Source organism: Jaculus jaculus, chromosome 13, assembly GCF_020740685.1.
Source record: "Jaculus jaculus isolate mJacJac1 chromosome 13, mJacJac1.mat.Y.cur, whole genome shotgun sequence".
NCBI classification, from domain to species: domain Eukaryota; kingdom Metazoa; phylum Chordata; class Mammalia; order Rodentia; family Dipodidae; genus Jaculus; species Jaculus jaculus.
In genome coordinates, this window is record NC_059114.1 from 6,873,380 (window position 1) to 6,898,839 (window position 25,460).

Below are 25,460 nucleotides of genomic sequence, written 5' to 3' on the forward strand. Positions count from 1 at the left end.
ACATATAGAAGGCACACCACAATTTGTGGCCAACCTGGTATATATAATGAGTGCCAAGCCAAGCCATTCTGGGCTGCATAATAAGACCTTGTCTTAAAATATCAATCAATCAAGCCGGTGTGGTGGCACATGCCTTTAATCCCAGCACTTGGGAGGCAGAGGTAAGAGGATCACCATGAGTTTGAGGCCACATGGTGAATTCCAGGTCAGCCTAGACTAGAGTGAAACTCTACCTTAAAAATAAAATAAAATGAAAGATCAATTAATAAGTGTTTTATATTTTATTTTACTTAGAAATAATCAAGATGGGGCTGGAGATACGGTTTAGCAGTCAAGGTGCTTGCCAACAAAGCCAAGGGACCCAGGTTCGAATCCTCAGTATTCATTAAAGCCAGATGCACAAGGTGGCACATGTGTCTGGAGTTCACTTGCAGTAGCTGGAAGCCCTGGCATGCCCATTCTTTCTCTCTCTCTCTCCTCCCTCCCTCTCTCCCTCTCTCTCCTTGCAAATAAATCTTTTTAAAAAAAAAATTAAAAAAGAAATAATCTAGATGTTTAGTGTACATCTATTACTTAACATAATTCCAAGATTGCAAGTTACCAAAGAAACGTTTTAGAAAGTCATTCCAGAAGACATACAACTAAACATAACTAGTCATTATCGCATATTATTTCCCTGGTAACCATTTTTACACCACATATATGTTAGCCAAACAGTCCAAAGGCAAAAACCTAGAAGGACTGAATAGCTAAGAATTTTATTTTATCACTGTGGGTTGGCTGATACACATGAAGTTGTGGATATGAAGCAATTCATCTTTATTGTATCTTTACTTGTACACTTAATTCCCAGGTTGAATTTGTACTTTTGATATGTTAAATTTCTAATGGATATAATACTACCTTTAAAAAAGACTGGCCTTTCCCCAGTGCTTAGTTTGTACAAAGATCAGTGGCTATAGCTATATGGGTTTATTTCTAGGTCTCCTATTCTATTCCACTAGTGTGTGCAAGTGACTCTCATTTGGAGGCAGCAGAAGGGTCCGCAGTGGCTGCACCAAGACCTCCTGACTTAAAGCCCCACAAAGCTTGAATACGTCTCCCTTGTGGACCAGGGGCAAAATGTCATCACCTCGTCCCAGCCGTGTGACTTAGGGCTTTTCTCTTGCAGTGACTCCTACAGACAGCCCATTCGCACTGCTCACCTACAGACAGCGCCCCCTCACTCAGTCACAGCGGGGTCCTCATCCCCAACCCCTTCTCCCTGCCCAGCCCATCTGTAACAAAGGGCTCAGAGACACCCTGGAGACTCGCTGTGGCAGGCCTGCTGTGAGCTCAGGAGGAGGGAAGGAGCCAGGGAGGCTGCGTCGTTCTTCTGCAGCAGTGTTGAAACTGGAAAAGACTGGCTCGGATTCTCTCTTTGGTTGCTGCTGTTTTGTTTTTAATTTTTTATTGACAACTCCCATGATTGTAGACAATACCCCATGGTAATTCCCTCCCTCCACCACCACCCCCCACTTTCCCCTTTGAAGCTCCACTCTGCGTCATATCCCCTCCCCCTCTCAATTAGTCCCTCTTTAATTTTGATGTCATGATCTGTTCCTCCTATTATGGTGGTCTTCTGTAGGTAGTGTCAGGCACTGTGAGGTCATGGATATCCAGGCCAGTTTGTGTCTGAAGGAGCACGTTGTAAGGAGTCCTACCCTGTCTTTGGCTCTTACATTCTTTCTGCCACCTCTTCCACAATGGACCCTGAGCCTTGGAAGATGAGATAGAGATATTTCAGTGCCGAGCACTCCTCTGTCACTTCTTCTGAGTTCATCCCAAGGTCACTGCCATCTGAAAAGAGAAGCTTCTCTAACCAAAAATGAGAGTAGCATTAATATATGGGTATGAACATTAAGAGAAGTGCTTACTGGATAGTTTAATGAGTATAGTATGTACATTTAGCCAAACACCAGCAGATGTTACACCCCTAGGGCTCATGACTGCCCCTGTTGTAGGTTTTCAGTATCACGGATGTATTTCCCCACCCCATGGAGCAGGCCTCCAGTCCCATTAGAGAGCAGTTTTTTCCCCCATAACACACATGCCACTATTGCACCTATTGGCTCATTTGGGCTGGCTGGCCAAATACTAGGCTTTCAGTGTCTACTGTGGGGTATCTACACTGGTGATTTCTCTTATTCCCATTGAACTGCGTGCAGCATAGCTTTCTATATCTTTCTACCAGTTGGTCTACATGCAGAAGGTTTTTAGCTCAACTCCAGCAGGGTTTCTCAGTGACCTTGCAGCCCAAGTCTATGGAGTCTTCAGCAAGAGGGTCTTACCAGCTGATGGGCTTACCTTTGTATGTGACTTGATTTTTCTTTCTAACTGCCTTCAATATTTTTTTTTCTTTGGTTTGTGTGTTTGGTAGTTTAATTATAACATGTCAAGGAGAGGTTCTTTCCAGGTTTTGTCTATTTGGTGTTCTAAAGGATTCCTGTATCTGCATTGGCATCTCTTTCCCAATTTGGGGGAAATTTTCTTCTATGATTTTGTTAAAAACACCTACTATGCCTTTGGAGTGAAAATCTTCTCCTTCTACTATACCCTGAATTCTTATGTTTGATCTTTTCATAGCGTCCCAAATATGCTGAAATTCCCATTCATACCTTCCTATTAGTTTGTCTTTCTCTTTGTTGGGCTGTATTAGATCTGCCTCCTGGTCTTCTAGTTTAGATAGTCTGTCCTCTCCTTTATCCATTCTACTTGTGAGACTTTCTGCAGAGTTTTTTATTTGACTGTGCTTTGTATTTCTGACTGGTTTTTCTTTATTTCTATTTCCTTATTCATGTCTTGTATTTCATTAAATTGGTTTTCTGTGTTTCTTTGATTCCTTTGATTTCCTCAAGCATATTTATAATCATTCTTTTGAAATCTTTCGCAGGCATTTCCTCTAAATCAGTCTCACTCGAGGTCATTTCTAATGGATTTATACTTTTTGCTGGATTTATATTGTCTTGATTTTTTGTGTTTCTTGTATTATAATGTAGAGATTTTTGTATCTTGGATTAATTTAATGCTTGTGTTTACTAATTTTCTGCAGTATGATTATATGTAGCAATCAATGTAATGTTATATATCTGCAGATAAGAGCTTAAAGTGCTAGGTGTGGCTCTTAAGACTCTCAGAGTATCTATAAAAGTGACCCTAGATGTTGGGTTTGCCTGCTATGAGTGTATTCATGTAGGCTGAGTGGAACAAAATATAGACAGATTCTAAAATTTAACTAAACAATATACACATCCAATGAAAAACAGCACAGAGTGTTTATGCAAGAACAGGTATTATGACCACCAGCTCCTCTAACAAAATCACAGTCCCTAAGCATGTGTGTTGCCCACTCCCTTCATCCTGTCAACTGGGAGGCTGAGATTTCTGGTCTATAGAGGGTTCCAAGGTCAGCTTTTGATACAGCAACACCCTTCCCCAGTGAACAACAGAAGAGGAGGCAAAGGCACTATAAATCAGGCAGCAACAATGACAAGCCCAAAATATAGCTTGTTTAAGAATGGCAAATCCAGCCATCCATCAGATTGAACATATAATTTACCTTGACATAGAAGGTGCAATTAGCATTCTGATGCAAGACTACATGCCAGGCTTATTTGGTGGGTGCTGACCTGGTGTAATCCCAGTTATACCTTTTGGGATGGCTTTGGTCTCAATTATGCTGCGTGCCCACTTGGGTCCCTCTTTGCTGCGCTGTGGGCTCAGGTAGGCTGGCTGGGTCGTTGGGTCATTCCTCTGATCACCTGTGCTAGGAGCTGGTGCGGCGATGGGGGAGGAGGCTGTGGATAGTGGCTGACGTTCTCCGCTGGTCCTTGGGGTCCTCTTCCTCACGAGTCACTCTGTCGGCCTCTGCCGTCCTTCCTTCCACGTTTCTTGAGTTTGCAAGGAGGCCAGTGTCAGTGGAGAATCCCCTCACCTGGCTTTTCCCGTGGCTCAGGCTGAGCCTGGCGGCTGCGGCCCCACAGACCTGGTGCCTCTGCTGCTGGAGCCGCTTCTGCCTACTTCTGTGGGCTCTGGGTGCTCTGGATCTCCCCTGCTTCTCTGCTGTGGTCAATAACTTAGTATACACCTCTCTTTTTAGTAGCAGAGTGTATTTTGCTGGGTTTTTTTTTTTTTTTTCCTTTTGGTTGGTTGTTTGTTTTGCTTTTTCTGCCCTAGGCTGCTTTGGCATGGTTCTTACGCCACCATCTTAACCAGAAGTCCCCTCTTTATCCAAATGGAAAAAAGCTGTGCACTATGTGCCCGCACCAGACCGGGTCTGGGGGTAGGGGAGGTGGGGGCCAGGCGAGGAAGACAAGAAATTGCATGCTGTGTGGTGAGAGTAAGCAGTGATGGGGTGATGGTCAGCTGGGGAGCCCAGATGAAGTCGGGGAGGCCTACCAGGAGGAAAGGACATGCTAAGAACTATTGAAAGTGCAGGGCGTGGTGGCGCATGCCTTTAATCCCAGCACTCGGGAGGCAGAGGTAGGAGGATCGCTGCAAGTTCAAGGCCACCCTGAGAGTACATAGTGAATTCCAGGTCAGCCTGGGATAGAGTGAGACCCTACCTCAAAAAAACAAAAAAAAAAAAAAGGAAAGAAAGAAATATTGAAAGAGAAAACAAGAAGATGTGGCCCCTGACAGCAAGGACAACCTCTTGTATAGCTGGAAGAAGAGAGGTGTGGCCCCTGAGAGACTGACAGGAACTTTGAACTTGCCTGGAGGACAGAGGCTATGTAGAGGGGCTATTCAAGAAAAGGCCCCATGAGGGTTTCCATAACAGATGCTTCCTAGAGAAAACTCCATTCTAGGGCTGGAGAGATGGCTTCGCCATTAAGGCCCTCTTGTCTGCAAAGCCAAAGGACCCATGTTCAATTCTCCAGGACCCACATAAACCAGACACACAAGGTGACACATGCATCTGGAGTTCATTTGCAGCAGCTGGAAGACTCTGGTGTGCCCATTCTCTCTTTCTAATAAATAAATAATTTCTAAGGCAAGCCCACCAAACTGGCCTTTCTTATGCAAGAGAGTGATAGACAGACAGAGAGAGAGAGAGAGAGAGAGAGAGAGAGAGAGAGAGAGAGGGAGGGAGGGAGGGAGGGAGGGAGGGAGAGAGAATTGGCATGCCAGGGCCTCAGCCACTGCAGTCAAACTCCAGATGCATGCGCCCCCTTGTGTGTATGTGTGACTGTGCATGCTTGTGCGTCTGGCTTTTGTGGGACCTGGAGAGTCAAACATGAGTAAACGCCTTAACCGCTAAGCCATCTCTCCAGCCCAATAAATAAATATTTTTAAAAATATTTCAAAAAAGAAGAAAACTCCATTATAAACCTTCTCCCTCCATGAGGCCCCCCATGGCTTCCTACTGCCCTTGGCATAAATACAAGCATGTGTTTTGTTCATGAGCATCCTGACCCCAGTGCAGTTACCAAGCAGGCCTGAGCCTTAGCCAGAAGGGGAAACTGATTCCTGAATTCCTTCCATATTCCCAAGAGGATCCCACTTTGTCTCAATCCCCGAGACATAGTTGGAGATCCCCTCCCTTCCACTTGGCTCATCCAGGGAGCCTCTCAGACACATGGTTTTGTCTAAACAAGACTGGCTGATGGCTCCCGCGGGCATCAGAGGCCTGGGTGAGCAAGCTGGAAAATTAGATCTGCTCTCTTCCCTGCTGGGTGCCAAATACTCCATTAACCTTCAGCGTCACACCCGGTCCAGTTTCATTTCCACCACAAAACCAACACATCCTTAGCAGGGAAGTCCTTCCCAAAGCCAGGTCATCACATCAGGGCAGGAGGGAAGCCACCTTCCCTTCTAGTTACATGAACAGCTGGACTGGAGCGCTTGGAAGCCCAGGTCCTGCCTGGTCTGGTACCCCACACCATCCCGACTCAACGTTTCCAGCCTTGCGTTTCCACCACCACATCCTCCCGGGCATGACGGACCTTCTCAAACTGTGAGCCAAGTTCTTCCTCTTTTAAGTCACTTCCTGTAGGTACGTAAACACAGCAGTGGGAACAGTAGCTAACGACGTGGAGCCCCCAGGCAGGGCTGGGCACCACAAAGGGTCTAGCGTAGCAAATGTCCGAGAAAACAGAACGTGGGCTGGCACTCCAGCTGGGGACCCGAGGATGGGCTACGCCGCGAGGTTGTCCTCTGTGCGATGCTGTGGTTTTCAGTCCGATTCTACTGCTGGCTGCTGCTTATTTTTGCTTGTGTGTGTGTGCGATGCTGTGTGTGTGCGTGTGTGTGTGTCACACGCACATGTATGTACCCTGACAGCCCCCGTGCGGCAGGGGTGCTCATCTGCATTTACCAGAGCAGTCGCTCCATCTTTCTTCCCTTCCTGGCCCACATGCTCCCTTGAGCTGGCGCCGCTTTGCTGATGTTTGATTCTCTGCCTTCTGTTCCTCTTTGCAGGACTGGAGTGACAGGCCCGTGTGGCCACACCCAGCTTAGCTGTGGTCTTTAGCCCAACTTCTATATGAATGGACTTGCCTTTTGCGCTTGGCTGACTCAAAGCAAAGCAACGTCCATGAAATTAACAATTGAACAAACAAGCCACATCTTCACATTTAAATGAATGCATAACCGTTAGGCATTTTTAAATATCTTACTTATTTATTCATTTATTCATTCACTCATTTATTTGTAAGCAGAAAGAGTCAGAGGAGAGAGGGAATGGGCACACGAGGACCTCCTCGTTTGCAAACGAACTCTAGACGTATGTGCCACTCTGTGGGTACGGCTTTACATGGGTACTGGGGAGTTGAACCCAGGACATTAAGCTTTGGAAGTAACTGTCTTAACCACTGAACCATCTCTTCATCTCCTGTTAAGCTTCTTTTTTTTATTTTTTGAGGCAAGCCCACAGACTGACATTTTATGAGAGCAAGAACAGGACAGAAACAGAGGGAGAGAGGGAGAAACTTGGCAAGCCAGGGCTTCCAGGGACTACAATTGAATTCCAGATGCTTGCGCCATTTTGTACGTGTGTGTGCAACCTTGCTCACACATCACCTTGTGTGTGGTTTACATGTGATCTGGAGAGTCGAACATGTGTCCTTAGGTTTCACAGGCAAATGCCTTAACCACTAAGCCATCTCTCCAGCCCTCTCCCCAATTAAGTATTTTTTGTTTGGTTTGGGTTTTAGAGGTAGGGTCTCACTCTAGCCCAGGCTGACCTGGAATTCACTATGTGGTCTCAGGGTAGCCTTGAACTCATGGCGATCCTCCTACCTCTGCCTCCCAAGTGCTGGGATTAAAGGCATGTGCCACCACGCCCAGCCACAAGGCATTTTAAAGTATGTGTGCCAACCTGAAATCTTCTCTCCAATGGCACTGGGGAAACATTTTCAGGGCAAGATTTCTGAACAAAGGCCAAAGTATTTGCTCGGAAGAAATACAGAACCACAAGGTGGCTTGCTGGTCGTTTCTCCTTACGCACACTATGGAAGGCGATCTCCAGCTCAATAGTTTAACCCATCACCTGCCACCTTCTGTCCTGATTAGCAGGAGAAGCTGGCTAAGGCCAGAGAGAAAGTTCCCCCCACCCTCCCCCATCCCATCTTGCACAGCGCTTGGACACATACTGCCCCCTGCTGGCAGGGAGAAGAATTCCATTCCCCAGAATGGCTTGAAGGTCAGGTAGTTTACACTCTGTCCTGACCTCGCCTCACTCCGGACGGCAATAAGAGCAGTCATAATGGACCCTTAGGCTGTTTGTCCACTCTTTGAAGCGGCAACACATTCACATAATTCACCATTTAAAGATGCCAAAGCGGGCTGGAGAGATGGCTTAGCGGTTAAGCGCTTGCCTGTGAAGCCTAAGGACCCCGGTTCGAGGCTCGGTTCCCCAGGTCCCACATTAGCCAGATGCACAAGGGGGCGCACGTGTCTGGAGTTCGTTTGCAGAGGCTGGAGGCCCTGGTGCGCCCATTCTCTCTCTCTCCCTCTATCTGTCTTTCTCTCTGTGTCTGTCGCTCTCAAATAAATAAATAAATAAATGAACAAAAAAATTTTTAAAAGATGCCAAAGCGTCTCCTACGGGGAATAAGCTTTCTCTCTCTCCTGGCACACAGACCCCTGCCCAGCCTCACGCCATAGCTGCTTTCTTAAGCAACTCCCCCAGACTTGTACAATGCCTCCAGACTGCTGCACAAACTGTTTACATGCCAGAACAAACCTACAAAGGCAGGGAACTACCAGTTTAACGCTGGCTTTATTACATACTCTGTTATACATGGTCAGTATTAGCAATAAATGAATTAAAGTAAATTCCATTCTCACCAAGTAATATAAAAATGTATGGGAGGCAAAATAGGTGCTCCATAAAGAGAAGATATATCACCTCTGTTAAAAAAAAAAAAAAAAGATGGAGTGCGGGTGAAGAAATGGTTTGTCAGTGAAAAGTGCTTGTTGTTTGCAAAGCCCACTGGCCTGGGCTCAATTCCCCAGTTGGATGGAAATTTATCTCCTGGGGCAAGAAACCCTGGTGCGCTCATACACACACAGATGCACGTGCTTCTGCTTACATAAATAAAGGAAAAATACTTTTTAAAAGGAAGAGATTTGGAGGCTGGAGAGATCGGTTAGAGATTAAGAAACTTGCCTGCAAAGCCTAAGGCCCCAGGTTTGATTTCCCAGTACCACATAAGCCAGATGCACAAGTTGGCACATGCGTCTGGAGTTCATTTGTAGTGGGTACAGGCCCTAATGCACCCATTCCCTACCTGCCTCTTTCATTCTTCTCTCTCTCTCTTTCTTTCTCTTCCTCTCTCTCTCTCTCAAATAAGTAAATATTTTTTTAATTTTTTTTGTTCATTATTTATTTATTTATTTGAGAGCTACAGACACAGAGAGAAAGACACATAGAGGGAGAGAGAGAGAATGGGCATGCCAGGGCTTCCAGCCACTGCAAATGAACTCCAGACACATGTGCCCCCTTGTGCATCTGGCTAACGTGGGACCTGGGGAACCGAGCCTTGAACCGGGGTCCTTAGGCTTCACAGGCAAGCACTTAACCACTAAGCCATCTCTCCAGCCCTAAAATATTTTTTTAAAAAAGAAAAAGAAAGTTGGGTGTAGTAGTGCACGCCTTTAATCCCAGCACTTGGGAGGCAGAGGTAGGAGGATCACTGTGAGTTCAAAGCCACCCTGAGATGACATAGTGAATTTCAGGTCAACCTGGACTAGAGCAAGACGCTACCTGAAAAAGAAAAAGAAAGAAAGGTGAGAAAGAAGAGAGAGAGGGAAAGAGAGAGAGAGAAAGAAGGAAGGAAGGAAAAAGAAAATGGAAACGACTTGTCACAGGATATCATTGTAATGATTCATTGACATTTTGTGTCCTAGGGCTGAGCCCGGCACTTTGTTCCTATCTCAGAACATGGTATAAAATGAGCAGTTCTGAGCTGGGCTTCAGGAGACAGACTGGCTCTGAGGATTAGGTCTGGTTCTCATGTGGCCTCAGAAGGTGGCTTCTGCTTGAGCCTCAGTCTCCCTGTCTCTAAAGTGGAGAAAAGCCTTTAAAATGTGAGATGCCTGGGCATGTGGACGCTAACATGGTGCCAAGAATCCTGCTCTCAGCACCCATGGGGTAGCTGTGGCGAAGGGACCAAGACAGGAAGGGCTGAGAGAGGAAGGAGAAATGACAGGCAAGACCACCAGCCCCGCAGCAGCAGCCAAGGCCTTGGATGGACCGTGCATGTGACAGGAGCAAGATCACGGTCGGGACGGATAGAAGGCCAAAACCCAGCTGGGCAGCTGTGAGATAGCAGTGATGTGGTCTGTCAGGCTCACAGGGTGCCTAGAATGACACCACACCCAATCAGTGTGACAGGCACGTGCAAGAAACACAGGGTGAAGCCAGGCACGGTGGCGCACGCCTTTAATCCCAGTACTGGGGAGGCAGAGGTAGGAGGATCACCATGAGTTCGAGGCCACCATGAGACTACATAGTGAATTCCAGGTCAGCCTGGGCTAGAGCGAGACCCTACCTTGAAAAAAAAAAAAAAAGAAACACAAACGAACACGGGGTGGGGAGTGCTGGTAGAATGTGGGGTGGCAATCTTTTTGGGGAAGCCTGTCGCCCATTCTGAGAGGCTTGGTTTCGCCCCTCTATGCTGCCAAGGTGGCAGAGACCCCTCCCAAGGTTGGCACACGTGAGAGTCCTGTTGGGATCAGAGACTCATTGGAGGTCAGGATAAGAGCTCTGTGCAGCAGTCAGGGCTGAGACCTGCCACCTGCCCTGAGCAGGTGCGCCTCACCTGACCAGCATGATCGGGGGGGGGGGGGGGGGGGCAAGTGTGAGGGCGCAGCTCTGGGGGCCAGCCGGGTGCCCTCCCCGTTCAGGGAGCTGGTATGATAAGGCAGACTTGTCCTTGGGAGACCCTGACACTGAGCTCAGCATGAGGATCAGCGCAGACTCCGCCCACACCCAGGGCCTTGGGGCGTGGGGGGGGGGGGTCTCTGTGAATGAGAGCACGGACGGGAGTCGGTCACCCAGGTCTACAGAGCTCAGGGCAGAGGGACAGACAGGCAGAAAGACTAAGATGTTATCAAGCCCTGGACAACGTGCAGAGGTGACAAGTGTCGGGGACAGAGAGATAAGGCACAGCTGGGGGAAGTGAGGCAGGGCAGGAGCGACCCAGAGCCCTACGCTAGCATTCCTGTGCGCAAGGTCCCCAGCGCTGAAGGCTGGTTCCCGTGAACACTGTGTGTGTGTGTGTGTGTGTGTGTGTGTGTGTGTGTGTGTGTGAGATGCGCTTGTGAAGCTCGCACTTCCACGGAGTGGTACGGTTGGGTGCGTGGCCCCTCGCTGCTTCTTCGAGATTTAACAATGCTTGTGAGGTTCCCCCACGAGCTGGCGGGAGGCATCCTGCACCCCTGCCGCGCCGGAGGACACCGCGTGGGGTCTGTCCGTCCATGCGCCAGTGTGTTTGGCTTTAGTTCGGCATTTGCCTGCTTTGGACAAATCTGCACAGAAGACTTGGTGCGAGGATGAGTTTCGTTTCTCGCCGTGATGACGTACTAGACCACGGATCGGGTTCATCTAGCGAGAGCGGGCCCGCGTCTGTGTGTGGGAGCATTCACCTGAGAGAGAAAGAGGGGGAAGGATTGCCGCCCGATGAGAACAGCTTTAGGAGGGAGGTGGTGGTTGTTGTTGTTTTTTAACAGTGCAGGTGATAAACTAAAGATTTGAACAGAGTTGTCCCAAGGCCGAGAGGGAGGCTGGGTGGACAGTAGAGGAACATATGGCCGATGAGGTATCCTGCCTGAACCTCAAACCCTGTGTCCTTGGAACCCCGCTGCCCACTGCAGCTGAGAGGGGCTGGCTTGGGAGGCCCTGTGCGCTCTGAAATCAGCCCTGTGACTCCATTTGCATCACACCATGACCACTGGCTGCCAGCCCCGCTCCCGACTCCTGAGTGGGTTTGAATTTTCCACCCACCATCCTTCTCCTCACACTGTTGGCTGACACCTCACCGGAGAGCTCGGCGGGACGCGCTCTCCGCAGGCGTCCAGGCTCGCTGGGAAGCGCTCTGGCCATCCTCCCCAGCTCGGGGCGGCCCGGGCTGCACGTGCCCTAGATGCAGTGCCAGCCCGGCCTTGGCCGCTCCGCCCCGCAGGCAGGGACGGGCCCGCGCCTGCTCCCCAGGACCGGGCAGACCTTTCCCCGCCTGGCCGCTCAGCCCGCGGCGGGGTTCAGGTGGGCTGTGAGCGGTGAGGAGTGTGGTCCCGAGACGAGGCCACGGCTCCGGTCCTGCCCCAGCTCCTCGGAGGTTCCGTCACGGCCAAGCCTGGGCACCTCTCTGGCAGCCGGGCGGCCCTGGCTTCCCTTGGCTGCTCTTTGCAGGACACCTGGTGCTGGAGCTCCGCGGGGCACTGGGTGGAGATCGAGCCTCGGACCCTGGCGGTCCTGTGTCCCCCGGGGCTGGTCTCCAGCCTCCCTTTAGGGGAAGCAGGGCACTTTCTGGAGGACTGACTCCCCCTGCAAGGTGCCCAACAGGACTCCGGGAGGACGACTCCTCCCCACCCTTGGCTACCAGCCGCTCACCCTCGCTGTGGCCTTTTCTTTTTCCCTGCCCTGTCGGGAGCCAGATGCTGACTTCCTTCCTGCCAGCAGGGGCGGGCACACCTGCAGGGGCCGCCTCAGAGTGGGGGGAGAGTGGTGCCCCCCACCCCCGGCCGGGCCAGGTCTTCATGCGGGCCGGGTGGGGAGGGCACTCGGCTCAGTGTCTGCAGAGCCCTCCGCAGGTCCCGTGGAGTTCCGCTCGTGCTCCTGACCACGGGCAGCACCAGACGCGCAGTCACGTGCCCCACCCAGGCAGCCGCGAGCCCGCGCTGGGAGTTGGAGGAGGGGGTCGGGAAAGTCCTCATGCTAGGCCACAGGGGGGTGGCTAGGGTGTCCTGGCACACCAGTCCTCTGGCGATGAAGTGCCCCACCGTTACACTCCCCTTTCTGGCCCAAGCAGGTGCCAACCCCAGCAAGATGGAGGACCACCGCAGAAACGTGTCGCTGAGCCCTTCACTGTGGGGCCTCCGAGCTCCTCACCTGTAGCCACGGCCCCGGGGTGCAGGCCACTCAGGACCTTCAGGGTCTGCACCCGCTCTAGGCACCCCCAGTTTACCGCTTCCAGACCCTTCCTTACACTTTTCGTTTTTAAAGAATCAGAGGTTGGCATGCAACATTGTTTAATGAATAAAATAGTCCGTGACAAATATGTACTGAAAGTACACTGAGCACCCCATTTTCAGTCTGCCAAGGAATTCACTTCACAGACAACTAAAACTTAAGAATGCTAGACCCTTTTTTTTTTTCGTATTTTTCACTTTCAACTCTGCTCAGAGATCAGTGAATCAACTATGTTTCACCTGCACCCTGGGAGTGCAGGTGACCCTCAGCGAAAGAGACTCTGGGGCCTGGGAATCTTACTGTGGTCCTAGACGTTTGAAAGCCACGAGGCGAAATAGAGGGGAAAGTCATCAAAGTGTGTCAGGTATTCTGAAAGCTGTCACTTTTCACTCAGCGTGCACAGACCTTTGAAGCCGCTGTCCATGGATCATCACCGAGGCACTGGACCAGACCAGTGGTTCACCAGTGTGCAAATCCCAGTCCAGAGGCTCCTCCCTGGAAGGCTCGGGCCCCCTCTCTGCACGGTGGGCTCTCTACTCCTGCGCAGTCCAGCAGCTTGTCCCCATGTGCGGATTGCCCAGGAGTGGAGCTCAGTTCTCACTTCCTCAGAGAGAGCAGCCAGTGCCCTGGATTCGCTCTAGCCTCGGCGCCAAGGGAGCTGTCCTGGGTGGTGTCTGGTCCGCTGTGTTGTCTGGGGCTCTGTCTGCTGCTCTCTCCTTGCTCCTGGAGGCGTCGTCTCCCCCTGGTCAAGGCTTCCAGGTACCACTGCTCCTCCTTACACCACTGCTTCTGCTTCTCCAGCCGTTCCTTGGTGGCCTCCAGCTTGCGCCACTCTCGGTCCATCTGCCACAAGTCCTCCTGAAGCTGCCGGTTCTCTTGGCGGATGTTCTGACAGAAGTCCTGATGACCTTTCCTGGCGGCTCTCTCGAAGGCCCTGGCCCTCTTCTTCAGCTCCCAGGTGATGTCCTCTCCCGACTCCAGCCGGTTCATTTCTTCCAGCTGCTTCTCCAGTGCAGCCTTCTCCTGCAGGAACTTGAAGTGGGCCTCCGGGTCCTTCAAGGTTTCCTGGGCCAGTCTCTCTATCTCCTCCTGCAAGGCCTGGATGGTCTTGTCCTGGCCCTCCTTTATGAGGGCGATGGGCTTTAGGGCGATCAGCTTCTTGTTCAGGCTGGCCTGGGTCTTCCTGCCCTCCATCAGCTGCTTGTGGAGGGTGACCAACTGTGAGGCGTAGGCGACCGCCAGTTCTTTCCTCCTCTTCTGGATGTTCCGGCACTCCTGGATGTACTGATTCCACAGGTCATCGTGCTTCCTCTCAAACTCATCATTTTTTTGCTGCAGGAGCTCCAGGAAGGGCTTGCTGGAGGCCTTTTGGTGGGCCAGCTCCTCCTGCAGCGCCCGGCTCTTCTCCAGCTGCTCCTTCTGTCGCCTCCTGGCTGCTTCCTTGTCCTCCTCCAGCTGACTCAGTTTTGCCACCGTCCTCCTCTTCATCCTCCTCTCCCTCCGTGTCAGTGTTTCTGACTTCAGGTAGCTTTCTAGGATGGTCATGTAAGGAGACTTCTGAGCTTGGGGACCCTCCTCAGCCAAGCCATCCTGGGCTTCAGCCAGGTCAGGCTGGGTGGCCGTTTCGTCACCCTGGGAGGCCTGGTACTCACTGGGACAGCTCTGTAAGTCCGTGAAGCTGAGGTCCAGTCTGGAGGTCGAGGAGCCTACGCTGCTAAGACTGCGCACCTCGAAGATCTCACGTACTTTCCTCTTCTCCTGGTCAATCACTTCTGGCCACCTCACCCGGAAGTCACACATGGCCTTCTTCTTGGCCAAGGGTTTCTTGATTAGTGCATGCTCCTGGGCTCTCAGAGATGTGCCATCCGGTGGCATGCTTGGCCCAGCAGCCTCTTCCCCTGCTGACTGGAGAGTCTCGCTGAAGTGCCTGCTCCTTCCCCGCGGTGACTCCTCCGTTGTCATGGGCACTCTTGCATCTGGCGGTGTGGGCCGCCTTAGAGCTCGATCCCGAACTATGTGGGGCCCCATGCTGAAGCACCTGCTTATGGTTATCGGACACTCCTGGATTATCAGACAAGCACCAGCATCTGCCGTTGTGAGAGGCCCTATAGTTACTTCACCTGCTGTCTGCTGAGGGCCCATGTCCAGGCGTCTATTCATGGGCATGGGAATGTCCTGTGGTTTCAGATGAGACTTAGCATCCAATATCAGGGTTGACCCAGAAGATTCCTCCCCAGATGTTGGGCTCCTGCTCTTGGACAGTGAGGTTTCCTGTGATGTCAGATGAGACGTAGCATCCAGTGTCATTGCTGTCGCAGAAGTTCTCTCCCTAGCTCTCAGGCTCTTGCCCTTGGGCCGTGGAGTGTCCTGGGTTTTCAGCCAAGCACTAGTGGATGCAGGTGCAGGCTGCCCAGCAGATCTGTCCCCTGCTGTCGGGGAGACCATGGCCAGGCGTCTGCTCCAGGAGAGTTGAGTGTCCTGGGATGACAGCAGAACAGTAGCCAATGTAGTTGTAGGCCGCCCAAATCTGTCCCCTGCTGTCTGCAGACCCGTGGTCAAGCGTCTGCCCCTGGAAGATTGAGTGTCCTGGGCAGTCAGATGAGCAGCAGCTGATGGCTGTACAGGCTGCCCAGCAGGTCTGTCCCCCGCCGTGTGTGCTGTCTGGGGGCGTATACTCAGGCGCCTACTCCTACTGTGGGACCCCTGCCCCAGGGACTCCATGGTCCAGAGCCCTCCTGGGGACAGGGCTTTGTCCCTCCAAAGTCCCACTCTAAGACGGCTGCCCCTTCTTCCTGGCTGTCAGTTATGCTAGAGTCCTTCTCTCATTCTCTAAGTATCCACACTTGTCAACCACTGTCCCTAGTTCGCCTCAGCTCTGGCATCCACCGTCTGCCATTGACTGTGTCTAGAGACCGAGTGAATTCTCTACACAAAGCCGTTCAGAAGGCGGAACACGGGCGGAGTTCTCTCTAGCCCTTGGCCATCTCTATGGCTGGCGGGTGGGGCTGCAGGAAAGCTGGCAGTTGGGGCGAGATGGAATGGGGGGTGGAGGGGGGAAGGAAACATGACTGGGAAGAGGGCAAGACGGTTAGGACTGAGGAAAGGCAGGGGATCCTGGAAGGAAGATGGGGGTGTAAGAAAAAGATGTTGAGATGAAGAGATAGACCCCCCCCCCCGTGGTGTGTAGGATCCCGAGTCATTGTCCCCTTTGAACATCTTTTATTTTTAATTTTTTGTTTATTTTTACTTATTTGAGAGCAACAGACACAGAGAGAGAAAGTAACAGAGAGAGAGAGAGAGAGAGACAGAATGGGCACAGCATGGCCTCCAACCACCGCAAATGAACTCCAGACGCGTGTGTGCCCCCTTGTGCAGCTGGCGAACATGGGTCCTGGGGAATTGAGCTTTGAACCGGGGTCCTCAGGCTTTACAGGAAAGTGCTTAACTGCTAAGCCGTCTCTCCAGCCCTGAACATCTTTCTTTTTCAGTATTATAGATATTATTTTTATTAAGGGGAAAATCCAAGGACTATTTCAGTAGGATAATCTGGGAAAGGTGCATTCTTGCTTTATTGGTTTGAAAGGGTTTTTTTTTTAAATGCTTAATTTTTTTTTTTAAGGTTTATGTTCTTGTTCTAGGCTGGCATAGTGACCCTCTTCAAGTAGTAAGTTTGCGTTTAACGGACCAGGAGGATTTGGTCATCCATCATTCAAAACGGCAAAAACAAACCACTAGGTCCCCCCTAAGTAACCCTTCCTACAATTGTGAATAAATCATTATTTTGAAGGCAGAGTGGTAGCGTACGCTGGGGGAGGGGTGGGATTTGTCTTGTAGAATCAGAATCCTCATAATTTTGTCAGTTTGCTGTGTCTATTTTTAGATAGAAAAAAAGTCACTGCCTTCCAATGAACATTTCAAAGTCATCAAAGATTAAGCATGCTACACACTCTTCAAACTGATTAGAGAGAAATGCTTTTAACAAATGACTTTTTGGGGTTTTTTGTTTTGTTGTGTTTGGTTTGGTTTGGGTTTTTCAAGGTAGGATCTCACTACATCCCAGGCTGACCTGGAATTCACTCTGTAGTCCCAGGCTGGCCTTGAACTCACAGTGATCCTCCTACCTCTGCCTCCTGAGTGCTGGGATTTAAGGCGTGCGCCACCTCACCCAGCTTTCAAATGACTTTTTTCTAAGTTACACCATTAATTACATGTGAAGCAGATGTTAGGGGCAGTATGATCTCTGCTGCAGCCAAGTGTTCAAAGAAAGAAGAAGGAAAGAAAAGAAAAGAAAAAAAAAAAAGTTTCTATCCATCCAGCCAAATGCTACTGCAGCAGAGCCTCGGAGGTGGCACGTGGGTCCCAGTGGAGGGTTTCCAAAGGTGATGGAGCCGGATGTGGTGGTATGCACCTTTGACCCCAGCACTCCGGAGGCAAAGGTAGGAGGATCGCCATGAGTTCAAGGCCACCCTGAGACCTGAGAAGGAGAAGGAAGGAAGGAAAGAGGGAAGGAAATAGCATCCTTCCACACCTTTCAGAAAAATCCCCAAGAATGTCTATCTTTTGCCCCCCACCAGGGCTCCCCACAGGCACTGGCCTCGCTCCTGTTATCCCCCCGCCATAGGAAGGAGAAGGTGGCCGCCAGCGCACAGATGCGGCGCAGGACCAATCCTCTACGGTGGTGCCAAAGCCGGCCCAGGGCAACCCGTGCTTGGTGCCCAGAGCAGGATCTGCCCCTACCCCCATCGGCTGTTCTGATTGGTCCAAGGCTTTGCCAGGACCCCAAGCTGTACCTGACGGGGGCCTAACAGAGAGGGGTCACCCAGGCAAGTCACTGCCATGTGGGCAGCAGCCCCATGCGCTGGCTCCTAACAGGCAGAGGAAGAACACCTCCACCACCCCACCATCCAGGCATCCAGGCAGCGCCCTGTGGGTGCTGGTGTGCAGAGGGTCTTGGGCCGTTGTCCCCCTTTGAACATCTTTGGCACTTGGGAAAGGCACCCCTGAAGGCCACCTATACTTGGGTGACACGCGTGGTACAGGCATTTCAGCTGGCAAGGAGAGGTCTTCAGTGGGCAGAAGGACAGGGAGAAAGAATGAAGGAGAGGGTGCAGCCGTGAGCCCTCCCCTGGCCAGACCACTCCAGTTGCTCCTTCCACGCAGGGCGGGTCGCAGCCTGGGCGAATGGAGGCTGTCTTTGCGAAGCCTCGTTCACTCAGGAAATGGCCCGCGTCTCACGGACAGGCTTGAGCAATAACAGACCCAGAGGAGCCAGCAGACAGGCAGGCTTTCAGGGAGAGGGGCCCAGACAGTTTCTCTTGCAGAAGCCCTCTTCCGAGTTGACTCGGTTTCCACCTTGGTGGAGTCCCCGCGTCGGTGAGGGACACAGAGGGAAGCGCCCACGGAGAGGGAGGAGGGGAGGCTCCATCCAGCGGTCACTGCTGGCTAGCTTCTTCCCTGCTGTGACACGGTACCTGACCTCAAAGTTAAGGGACAGCAGGATTCATCTGGCTCCTGGCATAAGAGGTCTCCGTGCAGCACAGCAAGGGAGGAGCCAGGTGGGAACAGCTCAGCTCACTTGTTGGCTCCAGGGATGCGAGAGCTGCTCCTGTGCAGGAGGCTTCACTGTGAGCATCGCCTCCTGCAGGGCGCCCTCTGTGATGCCCTGGAGCCTTTCTGTGCTTACTGACGGTCATTCCGGCCACGCCCCCCAACTTTGCAGTGAAAACACATCACTGCTCTGTGCCTCCAGAGGTTATCAAAGCGTTGATGAGAGGGAAGCGTGAACTAGGGGAAGAAAGGAGGAGGAGGTGAGGGAGACGGGCGTGAGCTTGGTGCGCCGATGATGCCAGCGTGCGTCCGTGGTGTGTGGAGGCTGTGGGGACTGTCAGCTCTCCCGTGCCTGTTGTCACTGGCAAGACACTGTCTAGGACGGTGATTCCAGGTCTGAGCGTGTCCTGCACGGAGCCCCCCACTGCCACCCCGCCACACACAGGGGACCAGTGCTGGCGCAGGGCATGGCCCGTTTCTCCTCCACGAACAGGCAGGCTGTGATTAGTGGTGAACTGGAAGATTAACATTCAAATGACTGGACCAACCTCTCTCATTCTTCTATCTGTGAACGAAAGACCCGTGTCTCTCAGGGACACGTCCACTGGTGCAATAGTGGCATGGCTGTTAGGGAAGTAACCAACCACCTTGTGGATCCATCTGAAGCTCGAGCCACAGGAAGGGATTCGTGCTGGGTGCTAAAACCTCGTCAAGAGGCTCTCGTGGGGAGGCTACGACTGTTGTCTTGCCAAGTGGACATGTCTGTCAAACTGCCTTCTACGGCTGGAGAGATGGCTTAGCGGTTAAGGCATTTGACTGCAAAGCCAAAGGACCTTAGTTTGATTCCCCAGGACCCATGTAAGCCAGATGCACAAGGGGGTGCATGCACCTGGGAAAACCATGTCCACAAAGTGGTACATGCATCTGGAGTTCATTTGCAATGACTAGAGGCCCTGATGTGCTCTCTTTCTCTCTCTCTCTCTCTCAAATAAATAAATAAAAAGGTTTTTGGTTTTTGGTTTTTTTTTTTTTTTTTTTTTTTTTGGTTTTTCAAGGTAGGGTCTCACTCTAGCCCAGGCTGACCTAGAATTCACTATGGAGTTTCAGGGTGACCTCAAACTCAACAGCAATCCTCCTACCTCTGCCTCCTGAGTGCTGAGATTAAAGGCATGCGCCACCATGCCCGACAAATAAAGAGATTTTTTCAACTGCCTTCTAAATTTTTTTTAATTATTTATTTGCAAGCAGAGAGAAATGAGGGCAGAGAATGGGCACTGCAGGGCCTCCAGCTGCTGCAAAAGAACTCCAGATGCATGCACCACTCTGTGGATATGGTTTTACCTGGGTCCTGGGGAATCGAACCTTGGTCCTTAGGCTTTGCAGGCAAGTGCCTTCAGCGCTGAGCCAGCTTTCCAGCCCCTAAATTTGAAACTTATGTCTGTAGATTAATGCTGTCTCTCTGCTTTAGTTAGAGATGCTTCTTTGTACAATGTGGGGTGGTTACTGCCAAGATTTACAACTGGTCAAAGTTGGGCTGGAGAGGTGGCTCAGCAGTGAAGGCGCTTGCCTCCAAAGCCTAAGGACCAAGGTTCGATTCCCCAGTACCCACATAAAGCCAGATGCACAAGGTGGCACATGTGTCCGGAGCTCACTTGCAGTGGCTGGAGGCCCCGATGTGCTCCTCCACACACATCCTCTCTGTATCTATCTGCCTCTTTCTCCCAAATAAATGAATAAATAAAACGATTTTTTAAAGTATGGTGAACAGGGCTGGAGAGATTGCTCAGTGGTTAAGGCACTTGCCTTCAAAACCCATGGACCCAGGCTCACTTCCCCAGGACCCATGTAAGCCAGATGCACAAGGCAGCAAATGCATATGGAGTTCTTTTGCAGTGGCTAGAGGCTCTGGTATGCCCATTCTATCTATCTATCTATCTATCTATCTATCTATCTATCTATCTATCTATCTCTTTCTCTCTGATATAAATAAAGAAAGAAAAAAATATTTTTAAAGTATTCTGAGTGACTGTTGAATGCTGTGCAGCCTTAAATGGGACATCTGTGTCATGTCCTCCGAGGCTCAGGGGCCACTGTGGGAGAAAAAGCAGAAGGAGCATTAGGCGCCAGAGAAAAGGGAGGAGAGCTGTGGGGTGACGCCTCCCCAGAAATGACAAGGCCACTGCACTCCCGAACTCAAAGTGCTGGGAAGACAAGCAGAAGGGGGACTATTGGGGACTTTTGAGGAAAGGATCATCCAGCAGACTTGGAGAGGGGCAGGAGAGCGCAACAGGGTAGGTAGGTGATAAACAGGTACAAATTGTGAAAGAAAAATAAAAACTTCTTAAAGACCTATGTCTCATCCCCAACACATAGCCGCATTCCCAACACACCATTGGCCCCAAGAAATAGTCAATAACAGGACGTTGATGCCAACCTATTAAAATGCAAATTTGGCCTGGTGTGGTGACACACACCTTTCATTCCCAGCAATGAGGAGGCAGTGGTAGGATGATCGCCATGAGTTCGAGGCCACCCTGAGACTCCACAGTGAATTCCAGGTCAACCTGAGCTAGAGCAAGACCTTACCTTGAAAAAAAAATGCAAAGTTGGGGCTGGAAAGATGGCTTAGTGGTTAAGGCGCTTGCCTGTGAAGCCTAAGGACCCAGGTTCAATTCTCCAATCCCACATAAGCCAGATGCACAAGGTAATGGATGTGTCTGGAGTTTGTTTGCAGTGACTAGAGACACTGGCATGCCCAGTCTCTCTCTCTCTCTCTCTCTATCTATCTATCTATCTATCTATCTCTCTATCTCTCTGTCTCTCTCCCCTCCCGTGTCTCCAATAAAAAATTTTAAAAATGCAAATTTGGCTCTGCAATGACATCAAGGCCATCTCATGGCCATTTCTGAAAACCCAGTCCACTTGCAAACATCCCTGTCACATTTGCAGGAGGAAGAAGTATGTCCTGGTCATGTTTGTGATCCCTGATGATGTAGCACCTGCCTTAAGAAATGTTATGCTTTAGCCTGATGTGGTGGCACACACCTGTAATCCCAGCACTCGTGAGACAGAGGTAGGAGGATTGTCGTGAGTTGAGGCCACCCCGAGACTACATAGTGAGTTCTAAGTCAGCCTGAGCTAGAGTGAGACCCTGCCTCAAAAACCCACAAACTAAAAAGAAATGTTTTCTGCAAACCATGACTGGCTCCTATTGGCTGCTGCTGTTGGCAGTGTGTGACGTCCTCTTCTCTCTGTCCCCCACCCCCAGCCTAAATCTGAGCAACAGTGACATCCTGACCATCTACGATGGCGATGAGGTCATGCCCCACATCTTGGGACAGTATTTTGGAACCAGTGGTCCCCAGAAGCTGTATTCCTCCACACCGGATCTTACCATCCAGTTCCACTCGGACCCGGCCGGCCTCATCTTCGGAAAGGGCCAGGGATTTATCATGAACTACATAGGTAGGTGTCTCAGACCACTGTTTTGTTTTTGTTTTTGTTTTTACTTTATTTTATTTTTTAATTTATTTATGAGAGAGAGAGAGAAGAGGTAGAGAGACAGAGGGAGGGAGAAGGAACGAATGGGTGCACCAGGGCCTCCAGGCGCTACGAATTTCCAAACACATGGGCCCCCTTATGCATCTGGCTTACATGGGTCCTGGGGAATTGAACCTCGGTCCTTTGGCTTTGCAGGCAAGTGCCTTAACTACTAAGCCATTCCTCCAGCCCTAATTTCTTTTTCATGACAACCTCCATACATGTGGACATGATCATAATCCCCTCCCATGATCCTCCTGAATCCCCCCTTCACTGAATCCCTTCTTCTTTCCAACTAGTCTCCTGTTCTTTTTGTTTGTCTCCTGTGTTTTGCTTTTTGAGGTAGGCTCTCGTTCTAGCCCAGGCTGACCTGGGATTCACTATGGAGTCTCAGGGTGGCCTCGAACTCACGGCGATCCTCCTGCCTCTGCCTCCCCAGTGCTGGGATCAAAGGCGTGCGCCCGGCTACTAGTCTCCTATTCTGACGTCATCATTCTCCCCCTCCTAATATGCAGGTCTCGTGTAGACAGCATCCGTTGCTGTGAGGTCACGAACACCAGCGCCACGTTGTGCCAACCCATCACTGTGGTCTTGGTGTTAAGAGGCTATTGGTGGCTTGCCGTAGAAGGTCCCAGGCCGTGTGAACCTGTTCCCCTGTTGACACGGTCAGCATGTGTAGTGCAGTAATCAGCTTCACGTTGCTGGGGTGAACATCCAAACAAGACGCCGCGTATGCGAGAGAGAGGGGTTGGTGTCAGCAGGTAGATGCGGGGGGGGGGGGGGGGCGGCGCTCCATCTGTGGAAGAACAGCCCCCCACCCCCGGCCCCCAGAGCTCAAGCTACTTACTCTCTTACACCTCTTGGCAATTTGCAATGCAGAACTGCCCCCCACAAACACGCCTTTGAGACGGAGCCCAGCGTCCACTCCCAGTGACACCGCCGCCAGCCAGGCAGCCGGAGACCCAAGTCACGAGCTTAATTTCACCCCTGAGTCTATGGAGGACAACAGCCCCATGCGGCTCTTAGGATCGTGGGCTCCGCAGGGTCTGCATTCTAGCGCTCCCACCAAGGGCACGTGAGCCTCTCTGGAAGATGGGAATGCTGACGCGGCAGACCCCATTGTCCCGTAGGTCATGCCCCTTGGCGTTAAGACTTGCCCGTGTGACTTTACGCCACGCGCTCACCCACGCTGCCCTGTCAATCACGATCTTCACCTTGTCCGGCTCCTCCCCGAGGACTCTTCTTCTCTCACAACTGCACGGGGCCGGGACATGTCCTTCCCATCCTCCTCCCACGCGACAGAGACGCAAGACCGGTGTTCCTTGGTTCTTGGCATGCCTGCCCAAACTCTTCCAGCCCTTGTGTTGTTAAAACAAGGCCGAGAAGCGTCTCGTGATCCAGTTCACATCTCAGTCCTCGGACGTCCCCCGCATTGAACTCTCATCCCCCCCCCCCACGCCCGTACATTTCTCTGCTGTCATGCCTTCCTCCCTCCCTGGCCCCATCCCCTGCCACGGCTCAGCCTCCAAACACGGGCGGGCCCCCGTCTTGTTCTCCATGTATTACCACACCACGCCACGGCCCCTCGGGCCCACCGAGTGCTGACTTGTACTTCTAACCTTGGACGTCAAATCCAAACGCATCTCACCAGGGCCTCGCTAATTAACTCCCCTCTTTGCCCGCATCCTGGGCATCCCAGGTTTACCGCGGTCAGGCAGAACGAGTTCTTGCCCTCCTTCCCCAACCGCCACCAATGCCACAGGGAATGTCCTGCTCCAGGAAATGGGGGAACAGCCCTCCTGGTTTCTTGGGCTTCCTGGTCTCTTCTTCCCTTGCCCCCATGTCCCTCTGATCCTGGGAGACATGTGGACAGCTGACAGCATGTCCAGTCCAGCCCTGGCATGTCACAGACTAAACCACCCCTGGGCCAGTGAGGAGCTTGTCAAGAGCTGAGGGCAACAGCTACGTGGCCCCGTTCCCGGCTCCCGGAGTTCCTCCGCCCGTGATGTGCCTTGCCGGAGGCACCAAACCAGGAAATCACAGGGCTGGGATGAAGACCTGGCTCCTAGTGTCCAGAGTGCTGGGCAGTGGCACCCTGAGGGTGTCAGCAGTAGGAAGCAGCCAGTGGTCAGGGCATATGCCATTACTGCCCAGGAACTAGATTGGCAACTGAATTTCTAGGATGCAACAGGGAAGCAGGGTCCCCCTCACCACTACCCCATGACCATGGAGACCCTCTCTGGATCAAGGTTCCACATATTTCTGCCCTCAGCTTGAAGAAGTGCTGACCTCTCTGTCGCATAAACCATCCTTGTGGGCCCTCCCATCCATCTAACATGACCAGCTGACCCCCTGACCACTGGCTCCTAAGGAGCCCAAAGCATGCTGAAATACCGCCCTTGCTTTTTCCATTCCTGCCTGGGGACCATTCTCATCCTGCTCGGTGTTCGGCTCTCTGAGCCTTCTCACCCTGATTGTGTGGTTAAACATTGCCACAGGGCGGACGGAGGGACACGTTATCACTGCCTCTTTGCCTCAGGACACACCAGGGGCCATTCCTGTGGGCTGTCCCAGCCATCCCTCCCTGCCTGTCTGATCCATGGCCTTTGAGGGAGGTAGCCTGGTGACTTGGCTTCAGGCTGTCTCCAGCAGACAGATGAGGTCACACATTGGCTCACTGTCCCCTGGTGACCGAGTTAGTCTTCTAGAACTGCAGCAGCTGGCCGACACAAACCTCCCTCTATCCACGGCTGGCTGAGGTGAGCCACGACGTCTGGCCAGCATTCTATTCGGCAACATCTAGAAGAGGAGCCCTTGCTCGTTGAGCTTGAAACGGGCAGTCATACGACAATCTAGAGTTGCCAAGTACCGCTGTGCACGCCGTGTGGTTACTGCTGAAACCTTAAGTTGATAAATTAGCTTCATGTTGTAAGTCAGTTTCAGTCCAGTGTGGCAAATCCCTGAAGTGCTGGGCTGAGAAATGAGAGATTCTCATTGATTAGTGATGTCTGCTGTGGACAAGAAAGTGGTGCATGGTGGTGTGTGTTTCTGACTGATTAATGATGTCTGCTGTGGACAAGAAAGTGGTGAAGGGTGGTATGTGTTTCTGACTGATTAATGCTGTAGTGGACAAGAAAGTGGTATGTGGTGATATGCGGTGGGGGGGTTGTCTGTTTGTTTTTATTTATTTGAGAGTGACAGAGAGAGAAGGTGGTAGATAGAGAGGGAGAATGGGCACGCCCGGGCCTCCAGCCACTACAAACGAACTCCAGATGCGTGCGCCCACTTGTGCATCTGGCTAACGTGAGTCCTGGGGAATCGAGCCTCAAACTGGGGTCCTCTGGCTTCACAGGCAAGCACTTAACCGCTAAGCCACCTCTCCAGGCCTGGTGTGCATTTTTGATTAATGATGCCTGAGTATATTTCTTTTAGTTATTCATTTTTGCACACAGAGAAAGGTAGAGAGAAGACAGACAGACAGACAGAGAGAACGGGCACACCAGGGCCCTCAGCTGCTGCAAATGGACTCCAGACACATGCATCACTTTGCGCATCTGGCTTTACACGGGTAGTGGGGAATGGAACTCAGGTTGTTAGGTTTTGTAAGCAGAGCACCCTAACCACTAACCCATCACTCCAGCCCCTGGAGTGTGTTTTTGATTGATTAATGATGCCTGCCGTGTACAAGAAAGTTGCACAT

General features: G+C 51.5%; 2 protein-coding genes across 6 annotated transcripts in view; one reads left to right on the forward strand and one right to left on the reverse strand.

Moving 5' to 3' along the window:
- Positions 1-25,460, forward strand: part of Sez6l (seizure related 6 homolog like) — a 183,744-nt gene that overhangs the window by 136,299 nt on the left and 21,985 nt on the right. For all 5 annotated transcript variants that reach the window (XM_045133126.1, XM_045133122.1, XM_045133123.1 and 2 more), the window contains one exon: positions 21,489-21,685. In XM_045133126.1, coding sequence (XP_044989061.1) covers positions 21,489-21,685 — 197 coding nt within the window. The remainder of the gene's footprint in view (positions 1-21,488; positions 21,686-25,460) is intronic.
- LOC123454162 (coiled-coil domain-containing protein 121-like) lies at positions 13,271-14,701 on the reverse strand. The gene is made up of 2 exons (XM_045132789.1): positions 14,276-14,701; positions 13,271-14,230 (listed from the first exon to the last, which is right to left on the reverse strand). Exons 1-2 carry the CDS (start codon positions 14,699-14,701, stop codon positions 13,271-13,273), a joined length of 1,386 nt encoding a protein of 461 aa, XP_044988724.1.